The 18,431-nt window shown below is 45.1% G+C and overlaps 3 protein-coding genes across 14 annotated transcripts in view; 2 read left to right on the top strand and 1 right to left on the bottom strand.

Moving 5' to 3' along the window:
• The window catches only part of LOC144064840 (inactive serine protease 35-like), a 33,497-nt gene extending 30,615 nt beyond the window's left edge, over window positions 1–2,882 (top strand). Inside the window, exon 3 of the transcript XR_013296910.1 lies at window positions 2,689–2,882. The gene's annotated coding sequence lies outside the window, so the exon portion shown is untranslated. The remainder of the gene's footprint in view (window positions 1–2,688) is intronic.
• Window positions 128–14,339, bottom strand: LOC144064836 (clathrin coat assembly protein AP180-like). 12 transcript variants are annotated; one of them, XM_077587669.1, is made up of 22 exons: window positions 14,018–14,334; window positions 13,716–13,937; window positions 10,877–11,019; window positions 10,731–10,806; window positions 10,553–10,655; window positions 10,383–10,476; window positions 10,193–10,304; window positions 10,003–10,109; window positions 9,522–9,563; window positions 8,864–8,937; window positions 8,205–8,217; window positions 8,004–8,128; window positions 7,791–7,864; window positions 7,706–7,720; window positions 7,142–7,318; window positions 6,078–6,167; window positions 4,164–4,235; window positions 3,075–3,146; window positions 2,775–2,836; window positions 1,640–1,699; window positions 1,446–1,547; window positions 128–1,282 (listed from the first exon to the last, which is right to left on the bottom strand). In XM_077587669.1, exons 2-21 carry the CDS (start codon window positions 13,843–13,845, stop codon window positions 1,461–1,463), a joined length of 1,728 nt encoding a protein of 575 aa, XP_077443795.1. In that variant the 5' UTR covers window positions 13,846–13,937; window positions 14,018–14,334; the 3' UTR covers window positions 128–1,282; window positions 1,446–1,460. The 12 variants fall into 12 exon arrangements, with proteins under 12 accessions (XP_077443795.1, XP_077443796.1, XP_077443797.1 ...); XM_077587670.1 differs by having other exon boundaries at window positions 2,805–2,836; XM_077587671.1 differs by lacking the exon at window positions 1,640–1,699.
• On the top strand, window positions 12,027–18,319 carry pgm3 (phosphoglucomutase 3). The gene is made up of 14 exons (XM_077587679.1): window positions 12,027–12,059; window positions 14,741–14,851; window positions 15,263–15,471; window positions 15,540–15,724; window positions 15,795–15,862; window positions 15,932–16,065; window positions 16,132–16,324; window positions 16,394–16,551; window positions 16,621–16,704; window positions 16,767–16,865; window positions 17,478–17,597; window positions 17,662–17,784; window positions 17,846–18,019; window positions 18,079–18,319. The coding sequence occupies exons 1-14, from the start codon at window positions 12,053–12,055 to the stop codon at window positions 18,166–18,168; spliced, it is 1,755 nt and encodes a 584-aa protein (XP_077443805.1). The 5' UTR covers window positions 12,027–12,052; the 3' UTR covers window positions 18,169–18,319.
• Window positions 18,320–18,431: the final 112 nt, after the last annotated feature.

Below are 18,431 nucleotides of genomic sequence, written 5' to 3'. Positions count from 1 at the left end.
TTTCTGAGGTAAGAGTTCATTCACTCATGGGCTGCCACGGTGACACACTAAAACAAATATGAATGTTGCTCTGTCAATCCAAATATTGATGCCCAAAATGAACAGAAGAGCGATACGTGACCAAGTGTGAGGGTTATTTGCGTGATTAGTATTTTATTGCATCTCAAAGGAGGACTCACATGCAGGTTTAAAGGAAAGGGCAGAACAACACCATCCACTTTGAGTCCCACTCCCCCACCCCAAAACAATGCAGCCTTGACGAAAATACTGAGCCAACAATCTCCCCGCATGGTTTTTGTATGTCAATGTCATTGTCGCCTTTATTATTTATTCTTTTTCCAACAAGTATTTGCCACAACGGATTAAGATACAGTCACTTTTTGGAAAGAAACGACACAGAGAACGAGAGCGCTTTACCAGCGGGTCTCCCCAGTGAGCAAATGTACCCAACGGCGTCCAATCGCATGCACAATCGCACTCCAGGCGTCCGTCACGTTAAATCACCAGCCACTTTGTTTTCAAAACAATACCGACTCTAGCAAACTCACGTTATTTCACATTTACATGCTTTTCCCTCAAGATATGTAACGAAAAAATATGGTATTTTCTTGCCTGAAAATAAAGAAAATAAGTATAATCTCTCATTTAAACAGTGTAAAATGCATATTTCGGATCAAGCTCAAATCTGGGGAATCCGTAGGTTGACAAAAGGCGTGTTTTACCTGACCAATCGGGAGCTTGGGAGGCTAAGCTTTGACATACTGTAGTTAGAACCATGACATACACGTAGCTCAATATTAGCTGGGAAGACGACGAGTTTAGCTCGGTATTAGCTGGGGTCATTGAGGAGTGTGATTTTTTTTTTTTTTGTATTTTTTTTTTTTTTTAAGCGGGGTAGGGGGGCTTGGCCAGGGAAGTTACACAAAGCGAAACACAGTCCACATTGAACAACACAGTCCTCATCTGCCAGATGCGCAAAGAAACCATTCCATTCAGCTTTGTCCAGAACAAATCGAAATAAGCACCCTATTTTTTTTTTGTCTTTTTCATCCCCCACTCGCCGTGGTATATTAAGTCAAGTTTTTAACACTGATTTACACGCACACCCACACACACATAAAACAGAGTGTTCTGTATCTATGGTTCACATTCACAGTTGTGCTACAACAGTACATTATGGGGGGGGGGGGTTATGAGGGGTTGTGGTCTTTAAGGGGGGGCATTGAGCTGATGGTCGGCAGTGGGGGAGCGCAGACCCACGCAGTGCTACACGCAGTACCACCTGGAATGGAAGGAAAAGTTGGTGATTTAAAAAAATGATCTCAAGCTTTATTATTTAAATTTTCAACCACTAAATTGAGAAAGAACGGACCCCTAGTTGACTGATTTTGATCTGTAATCTACCAGTTTGACACCCCTGTCTGGTACTATGGAACACCAAGTACCTGGATGTGGGTCTCCTACATGAAGTCCTTGATGTTAAGGTCATCCAGAGCGTTCCTGGGTGGAGGAGGCTTTCTAGGACTCTGGGTCACTCCTGGAGACATCTGTGTACACACCACCAACAACAACGACAATTGCTATCTTAGCCACGCTGTTAACTGTACTTTAGGTGGACAAATCTAAAGAACTGGGTTACCGGGGCGCCAGTGGCAGGGAAGCCCGGCCTAACCAAAGGCATCATGGGAGCTCCTACGCACTTCTCAACGAGACACAAAAGACAGGAGACGCTACGACACGTGGATGAGATTCAAACTGAGGCTATGTTTGGGATCATTTGGGATTCCAAACACAGCTGGATGTCCAACACTTTATGATAATGTCCACATGTATTGTTTGGGGTGGGGGGATAGGGGTGCGCTTACCATGCTGTAGCCTGGGTAAGTCCCCATAAACGGGGGGACGCCCATGGGGGCTGGCTAAAGGTGTAGAGGGGGGAGTTGGGATCACTACAGTGAAGACAATGACAATACAAGACGCACAGCGAGCAAAAAAATGACACACAAAATGACAAACGCCGCGAGTGAAGTTCGGGAAGCTGTTTGTGCATTGATTCGATATCCCTGATATCTAATGTCAAGTCCATGTATTGTACTTGCATCGTTTTTGTTAAAAAATACTCTTCTAGAACCTCCTTTGTTGATTTTTTTTCTTCCACTACTGTTTGGTATTCCTGTAAAAATTGTGTTATTGTCGAATGACTTGTTACAATAGTTACTTGTAGTACAAGCACTTGGTTATCATAGTATTTGTTTGTGTACTAGCAATATTACTACTTTTAGCTTAATATCAAGGATAATGCAAAAAAATGCATAGGAATGGATTTCTATCAGCTTGTGAAAGTCTTTAAAGTATCACTACTACTAATTTGTTTATGATGACAAGCTAAAAGGTGAGCAAAGTATGGTTTTGTTCTTTTCTGTGTATTATCAACTATTTAACCTTTTTCCAAAAATAAGTCATTTTAAAATAAGCCTTGCGATTGAAACACTGAAATATTTCTCCTACCATCCCATTTTAACGCACCAAAGTTTGCCCACCTTTCCTACAAAGACGGGTGCTCGTCATGCCTTTTTTCTACCAAGCACTTGAAACTGTTAATAATTTGCCATGTCATCACTCTCCATCATCTTCTCCCGAAAAAATGATTTCAAATATTTATCGTGCTTTCTCTCTCCTTCTCCGTAGGCGGAAATTGAAGGCAACGCGTCTCGTCTCGAAGCTGCCATGCGCTTTCACTCCGTGCTCACACGTAAAACCCACACAACATTTACCATGGGGGCACCCCAACTCGGGGGAGCTACCTGAGGGGCCGCTGGAGATCCCATCGTCAGATCTGATTCGTCCAAAACAAAGAAAGAAAACGAGAGGAGGTGAGGAACTGCAAAATAACTACCTTATCATGTCTGTATAAAAACCATTTTTTTTGTCTCAGTAAAAGTAAGTATTATATACCCAAAAACACGACAAGTCCATCAGATCTTTACTGGATTTGTCGTGTTTGGGGAAGGGTCCCATTGGTATAGAAAGCAGCATCTGCAGGCCCAACTTACGAGTTTTGAAAGCCTACTTACTACTCGTCATATTAGCCAGGGAGGTGTCAACATCGCCCGCCTGCGGGGTCAGGGTGGGCTTCATTACGTCCCCTAGCCCGCCAAATGCTACAGGAAGGCAAGTGGGTGGAGGTGGGGGGTGCAAAGGGACGTTTAAAGGGGAAAAGGGAGGTACAGGCAAACATTAACTTACTACGAGTACAGGACTCGCGTTGCCATGACTGAAATTAATAATACTAAACATAAAGAATTTGAAGACCCCCTAAAAACACTTGAACAATTTCCTCATTTGTCGAGATGCACTATTCGCAAAAACTTTGACTCACTCGTAGTTTTCTTTTAATCAATACTATTTTTATGGATTCATGTATATAGTAATTTTGTCGTTGTGTACGTTTTGGTCATTTATGTGAGTTGCGTGTCTGGAATATTGTGTTAGTGCATATCTAACGGTGTGTATCTGTCCCACACTGCAATGCAGCAGTTGTGTGGTCGTCTGTTAGAAAGAGCGAGGGTGGAAACTCACCGAGTCAGATGTCAGGATCGAGCGGTGGGCCGCCCGAGAGACACACGGGGGAGACAAGAGAGAAGAGAATAAGATGAGCGGGCGAGTCGAGAAAAAACACAGACAGAATAGAAGAATAGTGGAGAATAATTAAGGGATTGCTATCAAAACATATGTTCATAATTATGAAAGGTGGAAGTGGTGTTCAAAATTTGGTATGGCCAGGTCAAAGTTACAGAGGTCTTAAAAGTGCATTTGTGAGTCTATTGACCTCAAATTTGTCATTAAGGTCAGATAAGTGCTGCTGCTTTGAGTTTGGCTGCTTAGGCCAACCTACCAGCTTTCAAGTATACTCTTCTAGTTTGTGATTTTGATGGATTTGACCAGATTGTTTTTTTAAACGTAGTACTGTTAAGTTGCCACAAATTTTAGCTCAAGTTCATTAAATATATCCAAAATATTTAATGATTTATGCATTCCTATTAACTCCATTACGGCTATTCTCACTACTAGGGAATGTCCAGCATGATAACTGACCAATGAATGCCCAGAAGGCTATTTTTTTTTACATTATTCAAATGAAATTCATCCACCGATTCATTCACCTGAAGCGAGTTCTGCCACGGGAACAGCGCCGACCGCCGCCGGGGCGTCTCCGCCTGCTCCTCCGGTGGATTCTTTTGGGCCAACCCAGCAGAATCGAGTCCATTGCAGCGTTAAGGGAGAAGAAGGGAAGGGGGACAGTCAGCCTGGGAGCGTCACACTGCTAATGTCAAAAAAGGACCACAGTTAGACGGGGCAGACACCGGTAATTATGCCGCGAAAGAACCGCAAACCGCAGATTTGAAAAACTTTTTTAGCATCTCTTTCCAGTCTAGGTTTAGCATCTCCACCAAAGTGTGAAGCTACCCACCACGAAACAGGCTCATGATGTCCCTGCTGTCAGTTTTGAGTGGGGGTGCTGAGGAATGGATGGGTGGGATGGCTGAGGAGTTGAATAAATCTGCCGAGGGGAGGAATTAATGGAGGGATGTGATACATGATGTAAATCATCTCTGGCGTATTTCCTCAAATAATGGCGACTCAAATTGTTATGTATACTTTTTTACATTTCATTGCAGTTTTATAACCAAAGCAGGTACAAATTCAACATGTGATCGTACGTTGATGGCAACTATTTGAGGAAATACGGGATTTACAAAACCATAGTTTGCATATCTTGGGAAAAAATGCAGTGTGGGAAAGAAAAAAATGATTTTGTAACATTTCATTCTCTCTTTGGCCAGGCAGAAAGCGAGAGCACACCGGAAGGCACGCCACGTGCACCAAGGAAGGGGTACCTGCTGCAAATAAGTCTATTGCGGGCGTGGCTTCTGCTCGGGTGTCCGGAGTCAATGCAAAGAAGGCTACAAAGACCATCAAAATGCTCAAACGTGGCAACGGGCAAGTACTCCTCGTGCAAAGTCATTCCAACATTTTACCGCTGAAAAGGTCAGCCGAAGGGTCGGCGTCGGGCGTCAAAACTGCCGCCGCGGTGACCACGGATGCGGGGTCGAGGAACGATGATGGCGAAGGGGGCGTCGCCACAGAGCTAAAACATGAGTTTTCCACACCGAAAAGGTCTACTAGACCCGTAGGTACTGCGGTGGCAGGCGGGCACTCGTCCAAAGAGGCAAAGGGGTCTTTAGGAGGTGGGATGTGGAGGAAGTCGGGTTAGACATTTAAAAAATAAAACAAGCAAAATGGAGGTTTGATGTAGTTTTGCTGACATGAAAGTGAGTTGAGGGAAATTCGGAATTCCGGAAAAAATGGTTGGACAGTTGATAAACAAGTGAAGGATGTAGAGATGGACAGTAGTAGTAGTAGTAGTAGTAGTAGTAGTAGTAGTAGTAGTATGGAAGAAATCCAATACAGGCCAATTTCGTCCTAACCATCGTGTCATCTACCCAAAGTTATGCTAAGTATTGCAAATACAGAATAGTAAATGCATTTTCTGGGTTCGTCACGTTGCATTTGTGTTCTTCCCCATAGATGTCACATATGAAGTCGGACTCGACGTCCTGAGTGGTAACTGGCGGCCATAATGCATTTGGGGACCTCTCCAACAGACTCTGGATGTAAGGTGAGGAGTGATCTTCTCCACTAAAATAGTCATCACTAGCACAACTCTTGTTTATAACAAATCATATTAATGGCGCTAAGCCTGAGGCTGTTTTGGTTGAAAATGGAGTCAATAATTGACCATTTCAAATGAAACGCATCTATTGACTAGAATGCATATGTCTATCGAATGGCCCCGACGCAAAGGCAGCAACCCCCCCACTTGAGTTAAGATTATGACTTGAACGCCAGCAAAGTATATGCGACGGGTAACAGACGCGGCCGTCCTATTGTTACACGGACGTGTGAAGACGAGTGGGAAGTGCACGGTCTTCCGTCTCCGTGGAAAGGCGAGAAGCATAGACGGACCGAAGCCAGTCTTCAAACCCGGACCGTCGGGAATGGGACTTTCCACCCACCGGCTCCTGCGGTTGCTCCGACGACCGGCGCGGCCTCGGCTGCTGGGGTTTCGGTGGCGGTGGCGGGGACGGCTGGCGTGGCGAAGGCGTCTGAAGTTTCGAGACGAGAAGGAAGAAGGCGGCCGGGGAAAAGAAGAAAAAAACGGAAGTGGGAAAATGAGAAAGCGAGCGGAAAGACCTGGCGTCTTCGGGCCTCGGACACAAATGTGGACAAACGGATGGAAGCACAGACGAGGAGGCGTTCTAATTCTAGCGCACGGAGGACCGGGACACGTTTGATAGACGGGCCGACTTTCTATCAAACACGAGTGTCTGCTGAAAGACATTTGAGCACTTCTTCCATCTCCTTCATATCCAATTTATGAGCCTCCTGGACGGCGATGGGCGTCTAATCCACCGAAAGTGGATTAGACGTCTATAGCAGTCCTCGAAATCTAATGTGTTAAACTGCATATGAGGATATCATGGAATCCATGTTCAAGTGGCTTTCGGTTTGGGTCGAGAAGCTGATTATGTTGGCCAATTTGCACATCAATGCATCGCCGTGAGTTCGTTGCTTTGCTTGATGCATTTGCAAATAGAGCGGAACCTTCAAAAGCACCAGTCGTCTTTTCACGGAGTCGGACTTTCCTCCCCTACCTAGCGCTCCTTCTCGTCCTCGGCCTGCCGAAAGCATCGTTCTTTTTACCTGTAATTGTCCGCAATTCTGCCTAGCAACGGCTGCTCCAACACGAGTGGTTCCACTGTATTGGCAAATTTTTCTGTGGTTGCACATTAGATTACAGCCTGTCAATTTTGCATCATTGTAGTAGTGTAGCATGTGCAGAATCTTCTTTTTAAAATATTTATAAAAAATAATTAGAAAAATAGTCAGATTTAATGTATAGAATCTAGTTTATATAATAGTATTAGCTTCTGGCTTTAAACAGGGCTGTAATTTAAATGCCAATCCACAGATTTGGTGTGCATGCAGCTAAGTGTCGGACGGCTTTTGTGGGGGGGATTGAGCTTCGCGGGGAGGAGGTGAGGTGAAAGCCCCACCCCCTCCCCGGAAGCCCACTAACCTCCTAACAGATCCATATTGGTGGCGCCGGGAGAGGGAGCGGCCGCCGTGCTAGTGGGAGGAGCTAGTGGGACTCCGGCTTCTGGCGCCGCCGCCGGGGCGGGCGTGGACGCGGCGGGGGAGGGGGCGGCGGCCTCCGCTGCCAGGGTGGGCTCGGTGAGCAAGGAATCGCCCATTTCTGAGGAAAGGGGTGAGGGGTTGTGCAGAAGGGGGGTTGTGGTCCCCCAAAGGAAGTCAACCCGGCCCACGTTGTGGAGCGGGTAGAAAATTCAAATTAAGCCCAATTAAAGTAAAATTCCAAAAGGAAAAGAAAAATTGCCCCCGGGGTGGGAAAACAAATTGAGACAATGAAGGTTGTGGAGGGAAGAGAGAGACAAAAAACAAGGACAAGAGCGCTGAAAGTCCAGAAAGAGAAAAACAGCCTCTAGAGGACAAACAAGGAGGTCCGACAGGATTGGAAACATACTAAAACACATTGAACGGTGACCATTATTTGTTTCCAACTTACCTTACTCCGTCTAATTTTTACTAATGTGTTGCAATTGCAACAGACGGAAAGACTCACCTGATCCAAGAAGGTCTGAGAAAAGAGCAACGTCCGTTAGTCTCAATTTGCCGATCCTTTAAGATAAGCCAGTTTAGGGTCTTACCTCCCCAGGACGTGGGGCCGGCAGACGCTGCTGGGGGGCCAGAGGAGGATAGAGGATCCAGGTCCAACAAGGAACTGCAGCATAACGTTAAAAGTAAAAGGACACATTTGAAATTTGGAGTAAAATAAAATTGATTAGACTGCATCTAGACGGCGTTAAGTCTCATTTGGACAGTAGACATGGTAATGAGGCATGCTAATCACAGGTACGTACTCTTCGGCTGGTTCGGGGGCAGCCGGAGCGGCGGCGGTTTCCCCAGGCGGAGGCTGCAGCGTGGGGACGGCGTTGGAGGATTTGGCCGGGGTGGAAGTTGGCGACGCGTTGTTGGTGGGAGAGCCCTGTGGTGGACGTGGGAATATACTCAGACGCAAGGATGGGACATGAAGAACTGTGATAAGAATTGGGTAAGCTTACCTTAGTTGGAGACCTAAAAGTGGGAGGATAAAGGAAAAAATATTATTGATTTTAATTGTGTTTAGAATGGGGGCAAAAAGAAATGATTATGTGGATCATAAGAAGGGTTTATCCCAAAAGCAACACAAATTGTTAATGTTGGTTTTGGGCTAAAATAGCACAATCATTGACCCAAAAACACGCTCCACATTATGCAGCCTCTTCTCGTAAGAATTTACTACTGGTTTCATTCTTGAGAAATATTTGGATCATCATAACTTTATGATTTTGTCACAATTACTGTTTTTAATTCCTCTGCTTTTGACAAAATTCTCGTGAGACCACTGCATTATGATGCATTTGCATAAGTCGACTTTCCATAGCATGTGCGTCTTGTAGAGTTCACACATGTATTCACATTAACACAAACACACACTTGTTCAATAATCTAATAATAATCTATTCTCAAGCATTTATGTGAACGGCAAATTCAAGTCAATTGGACAGCAAATGAGTTTACATTTACAGATGGGCCCCAAAACCAACCCGCGGTTTATGCTCACCCTTCACTGGTCATCCCAAATGAAGGAAAAAGGGCATAAGAAAGAAGGAAAGTTAAAGAAAAGGCCACCTATTAGCTCTTAAAATAATACATTGATTTTTTTAAATGCATAATTTACCCCTTCTTGCCACCCTTGACATCCTCGAGGCCGTTCATGTGTGTTTCCAGGGATTCCAGGATACTGCTGGGTGCCTGACACACAATAATAAAAATGATCAACCTGAAGAAAAATGACAAAAGATGCCATTGACGGCAACAGACGTCCAACCAGTTCAATCGGATTGGACATCCATCGCCGTCTGAGTCTGGCAACAAATGTAAATCAATATTTTTAAGTCGCTAATCACATGATTTGAGCGTGCCGATTGGGTGTACCGAGTTTTGCACTGATCAACCAATCAAAAATTCAGATGTCATCCTTTGTAGCCCCGTAAGGACGAAACTGAATTTTTCGATTTTTATTTTTCCTATTTTGGGTATTTCCTTAATTTTTGTTCTTCTACCACTCCCAAAAAAACGAATAGGTTATATGAGGACGTTGTGTGTGCGCGTCTGGCCCGTGTGTCAAAATGAATTAGACTCAGCATGCAGACACCGCATCCTGCGAGCAGGCACTCGGCCGTTGCTACGGTTACCGGTTCCTCCGGAGGTTTAAACGGGCAGTCGTCGTCGGCGGCGTCCGAGTCTGCCAGGTCCACCACCACGCCGGGGTGGAGACACTGGGTACAAGTGAGCCATGTCGTATGTTTGCGTGCGCGTCTTTGGCCAGTACTTACATAGTTGATGTCGGGAATGTCGTTTTTCTCCACTCCGACGGTCTAAAGAGAGGAAATGTTTAGTTAAAAGTAGTGTTTCGCCAATATAATATAAGTATTGACCACATTGCTGTTGCCCGATACTAAGAACTAACGTACTGATGCTGTGTAATATGTACTTTTCGAGATCTAGTTGCTGTTCGCCCCAGCCAAGATGGCTGCCAACAATTGATGTCCAATTGTGTAGTGTCCAATCATTCTTCTGTTGTGAATTTCAAGGGGTTTATCACTAATAGATGTCCAATCTATATGGAATGGGATTGTGGGAGCGAAATGGATTGGACATCTAACACTAAGTAAATAGCAGTTGCTTTGACAGTGATCTTTTTTTAATTAGCTGAGACATGACTTAAGTTTAAAAGTCAATGGACATTGATGTTCAGGGCGACCATGTTGGTAGAGGCAAACATGTTCATTATTGCAGTTGTTCAGGATGGTGTACCTCGGCCAGCTTCATGAACTCCCCGATCTTGGTCACTCGGGTCAAGAACCGCTTGTAGATCTCCAATGCCTCCTTGCAGTCGCTCTTTTTCATCTTGAAGTATTTCTCTGTATTACATTTTAATTTATTTAAATCACAGGGTTGCTCATTTGTACTTTACAGGCTGCAGTGTGCACGTTTTGGAACCAACCTAACATGTTGATGACACCGTCATTGTAGGACGCAAAGAGCTTGACCAAATCCTTGAAAAGCAGCAAGAAGGCTGCGTTGATGATGCCGTTGTTCAGCTCCTTGGGATGAACCTATCGAAAAGCAGGTGATCCATTCCTTCTATTTCCACAGCAATTTTACACCCAGGGTAAAAAAAGACGAGAACTCACGTCAAACTCGAGGAGCGTGTCAATCTCGGTCTGCAGGACGGGCATTCCCTTTAAGAGCTTCTCTGTGGTCATGGTCCTCATCACACCATCCGCCCTGGGGTTTCAAACAGGGATTTCCAGCCAACGAGTCCAGGGTAGCGTCACCGCCAAATGCGGACGGACGGACGTACCCCTTCTTGACTCGGGTGAAGTCAAAAGCCATCTGGCGGTAGGCGAAGGCTTTCTCGTTCAAGTAGCGGCCGTACCGTCGGATGAACGTAGACATGTCGTAGCCTGGCAAAAAGAAAATGTAGGCTTCCTAAAAGCAGTTTTTCACCCAGACTTCAAGGCCAGACTTGTTCTCTTTACCGTTGGCGCCGGTTTTGTCGATGAAGTTGCTGAGGTTGAACAGCGAAGTCCTGGAGGCCAAGTACTGGATGAACCTCTGGAGGAATGAAGACAATCAGAAAGAAGCCAGAGCCACGCCCAGAAAAGTATACTACACTACGACGTACCTCGTTCCCGTGCACGCACATGTGGTGAGTGGTGACGAGGGCCTTGAAGACCACCACCCAGCTGGCGTTGGTGGCCCGCTCGAAAAGCGTGTCGGCCATCTGGGGGATGTTCACGTTGGTGGTGTTGGTGGCCGACACCAGGTCTGAAAAGACGGCAAAAAAAAAAAACAACGATGCCATTTTTGGAAAAACTAGGACTTTAAACGGCATCTCCTCGGATGATTGTTGTGTCCATAAGAGCGTCTTGAAGGACGTGACATTGGCATCGGGAAAGAAGCGAACGTGAAGTATTGGCTGGCCACTTTGTTAATGGACGCAGATGAAGGCCGTTACATTGTTACTCGGACGTTTGCTCGCCGGATGTTTGGTTGCCGGACGTTTGGTCGCCCGGACGTTTGACAACATGACAGAGTTTACTGTTGAAACCAGCTCTCAAAATTATATTCATGAGAGAGAGTTTAATATCTAAATATCTACTGTTGAAACCAGCTCTCAAAATTATATTCACCCGGGCGACCAAACGTCCGGGCGACCAAACGTCCGGGCGACCAAACGTCCGGTCACGGTTACATTAAACAGGCCTTGGCTTTGCTTAAAATAGTAGACTTGCGCACTCCATCGCACAATCGAGAACAGTAGTTGGCCAACAAAAACCAATAGGTTTTGTATTTATTGAGTCTTTTTCACCCTCTCCTTCTGCCACGCAATTGGCTGGCCACCAATTCAGGGTGCCCCCCGGGACCCTCGTGAGGAGAAAATGAATGAAGGAATAATTAATACACGCTCTCCTATCCGTTTCAACTAAGCCACATCTACTGTGTTTGTGTTTACGAGTGGCTGTTATTGGGTGGGGTCGGTCCTATGGGGGTCCTTTGTAAAGAGATTATTTCTAATCACTCATCTGTCTTTGTCCTCCACATTGTGCAATATCCTGATCCAACATGGCTGACAGCTGCCGCCTGCGCTTTGTCTGTTTAAGTCATGGCTGTTTATATAAGACCATTCAACTGTAGAAATGCTTAGAAAGCAGAAGCAGAATCATATGATCATTATTTGAGTCTTATTTAATTGTGACCGTATCTGCTCCAGAAGTAAACAAACGTGTGGTGGTTGTGTGTGTCACGCAGATTGGCTGAGCTATATAAAGACTCTTACGGTAATCCAGGAGCTTGAAGAATGAACGGTGAGATCTCCTGCTCTTCATGTCAACATCCTCTCAATTGGACAATGTGATATCAGGTTGATTTGAACATAAAGCCAAGATCTTCAAGGTTAAAAAATATAGATATTTTTAATTTTATTTGTAACATGGCCGCAGGCTCTTTTAAGAATGTTGCCATATTGAGTCAGCTGACCTTGTGGTGTTGGCTAGAAATGCCCCCCTGGTGCCTGTTTTGACCAAAGTCAGGGCACACAATTACGGGGGAGGGAGAAAAATATACGGCATTGTGGCATGTTATTTTCATTGAGTTGATTACACATGAGTGTAAATTTGACTGAAATATTTCAGATAAACCCAATTTTTGCATGAAATTAATATCACAATCCTCATTTCTCACAACCTGCTGAAATTTATTTTTTGGATGGTCTCAAAATTGCGACTTGTGGGACAATATTTTGATTCTTCTTTGACATCAAATTGTAATATTAGTGCAGCTCATGCATATTTTCCAAAGGGCGTTCCAAAACATACAAATAATGAATTTGAAAAATCCATACATAGACTAGAATAAATATGACTCATTCTAAATAAAATGCAGAATGAATTCAAATTGAATTTAGGCCCGTGTTTTGCCTACGTAATTCAAATTTATGCTCATTTTGGATGGCACTTTTACCCTAAATTTAGCCTATGTTACTCCCTTTTCTGATCTGGTCTCAGTCATAATGTATGTGTGCGCGCAATATCTAGGTTAAAACGTCCTGCCAGAATACAAAAGAATCAGGCTGACATAGAAACACACATAGCACAGACTTAAACAACAACTTGCCATGAGCTAATTGATCCCATAAATGTCGTCGGCTGAGGAAATTGGCTTTTTGCGGCGAATGCTAGCTTAACCTCGGCGTTGACCACCGGGGAGTCTAAGCCTACCATTTTAACATCACTTCCAATACGACAAGTAAAGAAAAGCAACATAGCATTGTCGCCTTTTGAGATGTAAATAATGCAGGCCAGTCATCGGCTGATGAGTGAATTATTCACAAGGGGAGCGTAAGAACATAAGACGCCGGAGCTCAAGCAGACAGAAAGATCAGAGAGCAACAAAAAAATGTCGGTTTTTGTCTGGTTATCTGTGTGGTCAGGCCACTGCTTCGTGTCGATACTCATCAATATTTATGGGATATGGATACAATCACTTGTCATGATGAATGTCTAAAAGCTGTCAAATTAGCAAATTGCTAACTTTGCTCATAGTGTCCACGTATGTATAATCCAAGATCATTCTAATTTGATAAACTGCCATATTTTGACTTGTGAACGCCCCAAGGTGCACATTTTTCAATGATGACACCTCATCACACACCAATGTTGGTTTTAGAGGCCTTTCCATTCATTTCAGACAGGAAATTGAGTTACAAGCTTGGCCCTGCAATGAATTCAACTCGTAAATCAGGCTGCCACTCGACACGAGATGGATTCTACCGTGCTGATGCTACATGCTAACAGCTAAGCTGTCTGCCTGCATATTTTTTTATGATGCCCATCGTTCAGGGTGTGCTCTTTTTGCAATATCCTTATGCATTATCCTCCTTTAGGGTCATCCCCACCTTTCCATCAATTCATTAGAGAACCAAGAGTGGGCCTCACTGAATGCAATCGGGCACTTGTACTCACATTCCAGGTGCTTCTTCTTGGGCGCCATCACTTCATGCGTGGTGGCCTTGCAGACGGCCCTGGCCATATCCGAACCCGTCAGCTGGTGCTGGGCCGCGGCGATGCGGTCCGTGAGCGTCTGACCCGACATTTGGACCGTTTCTCTGGGGTGTCCTCAAAGACAAAAATCAATCCTACTAGAGCTGTATAACCGCAGCAAACGAACCGGTGACCTTCTTCTGCCTGTGTGGGGAGAAAAACATCCCGCAAAAATGGTCGATTTGCCGGAGAAATGCGCTCGTGTGGGGGTTGGCGTCACTTACGGTTGTGCGCCTTTTCAGCACCCTGGACAGCTCAAGCCACACGATTATGTAACAAGTCGCCGCAAACCGAATCACGCACGCGACCTTCTCTTTTTTTGTTGCGGATTTTCAAATTAACGCTCCATAGATGCGCTCGTCGGTGATCCACCTGAAAATAATTGCTTCCAATCGGCCCAAATGTGCGGCGGTATTCTGCGGCACCGAATGCGCAAAACGTGTGCGCAAAAAAAATGGAGGAGGAGTAAAGGAGACACGGCGGAAATCCCTATTCTCTTTCTCTTACGATGTGACAACCCCTCCCCAGATTTGTTGGCGTTTATTAAAATGGACCATCTGACTCAATGCGGCCCATTGGCGGCGACACACGTCTAATTTATTCTAAGTCAAAATAGATGGGACGTCAGGGGCAGCCAGTTTTGTGAATATAATATGTATTTTTTTCATTGTCGTAGTTATCGTTTGAAATGCGTGGAAACATTTTTATAGAAGAGTAGAGCACATAAATTCGGGTAATTATGCTGTTTTCCTCCATAAGAGGCACGCATAGCGTCACGACGTCACAAACGTGCGTTGACTGCAAGGCACCGCCTCTGGATAGAATTTTTTTTTAAATTCTATTTCTCACAATTTTCAATTGGACGAGTTGGTTGTCAAAAATGATCTTTTATACGTGTATGTTGACAAAATAATGTAACTCAACGCCGTGTGTCTTGTTGTTGTTAGATGTCACGCCCAACCTCATGACATACGCGGAAGTGGAGGCCACGTCAACAAAGCAAGAACCAGGAAGTGGATCCTTGCTGCACAAGATACTTAATACATTAATAAAAACAAGTAAGTGCGGTATAAAACACATTAACGAGACTGTGTTAAGGTGTTTTTTTTAGGTTGATTGCTCGGGAACGTTCTATTTGGGCAATAGATCTTTTAGATTTTAGGAAATCTCAGCGAGTTGGGCGTCTCATGTTATGTTTAATGACTTCAGGGAATTTGGACTTTGCCTGCTCATACTCTGACATGAATTGCCCATAAAAGTATATTTTAACCATAATCCAAGTATGCTAATGGTATTTTCCTAATATTTTGTACACACGTTTTACATGTTAATGTAAAAAAATGCAATATTTAACCAAACTTTTGGATTAAAAATCATAATTGAGTCATAGGAATGCATTTCTGTGCATTTTGTTTACATTTTAGCCCCTTTCACTGGTCGCTGAGTGACAGATTGTATATTTCTTTCAGCTATGGCCAGTTTTGAGGAAATGTTCAAAAGGTCTTGCGTCCCTCTGAAGCCCCCCGGCTTAGTCCTGCAATACGGCACGGCCGGTTTCAGAACAAACGCCGGCCTACTGGAACACGTCATGTTCCGCATGGGCCTTCTGGCCACGCTGCGATCCAAACAAACCAAAGCGGCCATCGGCGTCATGGTTACCGCCTCCCACAACCCTGAGGTGTACTTCCATCCACCCGAATCAAAGTGGACAGCTTCCTCTATCAACATTTGGCTTTGCTCTTCCAGGAGGACAATGGAGTCAAGCTGATTGACCCGATGGGTGAGATGTTGAAGGCCTCTTGGGAAGACCACGCCACGCAGCTGGGCAACGCGGAGACGGAGCAGTTGCTTTCCGTGCTGGAGGACATTGTGAAGATAGAAGACATTGACAGGAACCAGGGCGCCTTAGTGTTTGTGGGCAGAGACACTCGGTAAAGTGGAACTTAAGATCTTCTGTCTACGACTAAATCCACATGTTTTAATTCCGAATGATTTCTACAGGAGCAGCAGTGCCAGCCTGGCACAAATGGTTATCGACGGCGTGTCTTCATTGGGAGGACGCTACAAAGGTTGGCGTTAAATGCTCGGACCTTATAGTATGTATAGATTTTCAAATCCCACCTTCTCCGCCCAACAAGACTACGGCTTGGTGACCACCCCGCAGCTCCACTACATGGTTTGCTGTCACAACACACTGGGGTGCTACGGCGAGGCAACGTTGGAAGGATACTACGGCAAACTCTGTCGGGCGTTCATCGAGCTCACCAAAAATGTAAGAATAAAGACACTGCAAGGAAAAAAAATTGAAAAAATAACTACCGCGTGCGCTTTTGCGTAGACGCCCAATCGTACGGACGACCAGAAGCATCTGACGGTGGACGGCGCCAACGGGATCGGCGCCACAAAGCTGCGCGAGATGGAGCGTCACCTGAAAAAGGAGCTGCAGATTTCGCTCTTCAACGAAGGAAACGGGAAGCTCAACTATCAGTGCGGAGCCGATTTTGTCAAAGTGCAGCAAAAGCCACCGACAGGTGAGATTTTAATGTCATTTACACGCCACAAACCTCTTCATTTTTTCCCTGTTTTTTATTTTTGGGAAGGAGTGACGGTCAACAGCGGCGAGCGCTGCTGCTCGTTTGACGGCGACGCCGACCGCATCGTTTACTACTACACCGACTCTGGCGGTCGTTTCCACCTGCTGGATGGAGACAAGATCGCTACGCTCATTAGCACGTTCCTCAAAGAGTTGCTCACGCAGGTACGTTCAGGACCGCGCGTACGGGGAACGCGGCGATCCTCAAAGTTTTTCCGCCTCCGTCTCTTAAAGGCCCGGCTCAATTTGAAAATGGCGGTGGTGCAAACGGCGTACGCCAACGGCAGCTCCACGCGCTACTTGGAGGACACCATGAAGGTTTGCTTTTCTTTCTTTGAGGACCAAACCATGAGATGCTAAGAGGATTTGTGGCCTTTCAGCTGATTGTCAGATGCGTAAAGACGGGGGTGAAGCATCTCCATCATGCGGCGAAGGAGTTTGACATGAGTGTTTACTTTGAAGCAAATGGCCACGGAACAGTAAGTCATCAACTGCGAATTAATATGCCAATTATTAAATAATTTAGTTTTATTTAGCGTGTGACTAGGGCCCTTCATTCCAAGCAAGAATGATGTAAGCTTTAGATTTTTTTTAATGACAATATTCAGCAAAACTATATCAAATCTTTATTTAATTAACTAATCCGCATCCCGTACATGTTCATGGTACACGGTCGATTGGTCGCCCGGAAAGTAAGTGATAATTACCATTTAAATCGTTGCTCAAATTCCCTAAATACAAAATGCGAATTACTATTCAGTCATACTTAATGCCTTGGTAATTATTAGGCTAAAGAAAAGCTCCAAATTCCCCAGACTTGTATTGTTTTTTGTTGGAGAACTTGTTAAGACCCTGACTGACTGACGTAGCTTCTTAAAGGGACAACGCATGTACATACAAACTCTTATACACTTACATGTCGGCTCAGTGAAACTGCTCATGGCCATTGTTGGCTTTTATTGATGCGTAGACCGTGTTGTTTTACCTTGTTTTGGCGCCGGTCTTTTGGTCGCCCGTTGTCGCGGTCGGGGCGACCAATCGACCGCACACGCATGTTCCTAGACCCAAAGAAACAGTGCATATGTGTTTAGGTGTTGTTCAGCCGTGCCGCTGAGGAGAAAATCCGACAAATGGCCGAGGACGTCAACATAGACGACACCAGGAAGCGAGCGGCCATTCTCCTTCGCCAAACTATAAACGTCATCAACCAGGTATGCGTTTTCATACCTCTAAACTGAATGCGCCAACTTTCATTCTGTGCATATCCTCCCGCAGACAGTAGGTGACGCCATTTGTGACATGCTTCTGATCGAGGCTATATTAGCCTTGAGGGGAATGACCGTGCAGCAGTGGGACGCCATCTACGCCGACTTGCCCAACAGGCAGCTTAAAGTCAAGGTAATACGAACCCAAATGGCGTTTTGGCGTGCTGTAGATGCCGTAAACCGCGTTGTGGCAGGTGTCCGACCGCCAAGCCATCCAGACGACGGACGCCGAGAGGCGGGCGCTGAGCCCGGCGGGGCTGCAGGACGCCATCAACATCTCGGTGGGGAAGTACAGAAACGCTCGCTCCTTCGTGAGGCCGTCCGGGACCGAGGACGTGGTCCGGGTTTACGCTGAGGCGGACACTCAGGTAAAGGCAGCGGCATTCCGATGTTTCGACATGTTTTATATTTATTATTTTGCTTCCAGGACAGTGCCGACTCCCTCGCGCATGAAGTGAGCCTCGCGGTGTATCGCCTCGCCGGTGGGGTGGGAGAAGAACCAAAACTTTTGCACTAGAACAAGTTAACTCCTCAATGACGCTAAACTCTCTCATATATGATCAGATCATGGATTGTGATTTTTTTTCATTTGTTATTTTTGTTGTTTAATGGTTCCATCAGCCTGCATCACTTTGACATAAATCATGTTTACATCCAATATGCAATACTGTAATTATTACATTTAAATTAAATGTCTAGAAGTAAAAAAACAAAACACTAAAGTGCATGTCAACCAGTACGTATTACTAACACATGATGATTGTAATACGTACTGTTTTA

Source organism: Stigmatopora argus, chromosome 19 (assembly GCF_051989625.1).
Source record: "Stigmatopora argus isolate UIUO_Sarg chromosome 19, RoL_Sarg_1.0, whole genome shotgun sequence".
In the NCBI taxonomy this organism is placed as follows: domain Eukaryota; kingdom Metazoa; phylum Chordata; class Actinopteri; order Syngnathiformes; family Syngnathidae; genus Stigmatopora; species Stigmatopora argus.
This window is presented reverse-complemented; position numbering and strand designations above follow the sequence as displayed.

Excerpts from the sequence above, each read along its gene's own strand:
- pgm3 (XM_077587679.1), top strand. Across the intron at positions 15,725-15,794 it reads TTTGTGGGCAGAGACACTCG|GAGCAGCAGTGCCAGCCTGG; the intron begins GTAAAGTGGAAC and ends TGATTTCTACAG. Across the intron at positions 16,866-17,477 it reads AAGCAAATGGCCACGGAACA|GTGTTGTTCAGCCGTGCCGC; the intron begins GTAAGTCATCAA and ends ATATGTGTTTAG.
- LOC144064836 (XM_077587666.1), bottom strand. The coding sequence starts at position 13,845 with ATGTCGGGTCAGACGCTCACGGACCGCATCGCCGCGGCCCAGCACCAG. Across the intron at positions 7,865-8,003 it reads GCCCCCGAACCAGCCGAAGA|TTCCTTGTTGGACCTGGATC; the intron begins GTACGTACCTGT and ends GTTATGCTGCAG. Across the intron at positions 6,168-7,141 it reads CAATATGGATCTGTTAGGAG|ACGCCTTCGCCACGCCAGCC; the intron begins GTTAGTGGGCTT and ends TCGAAACTTCAG.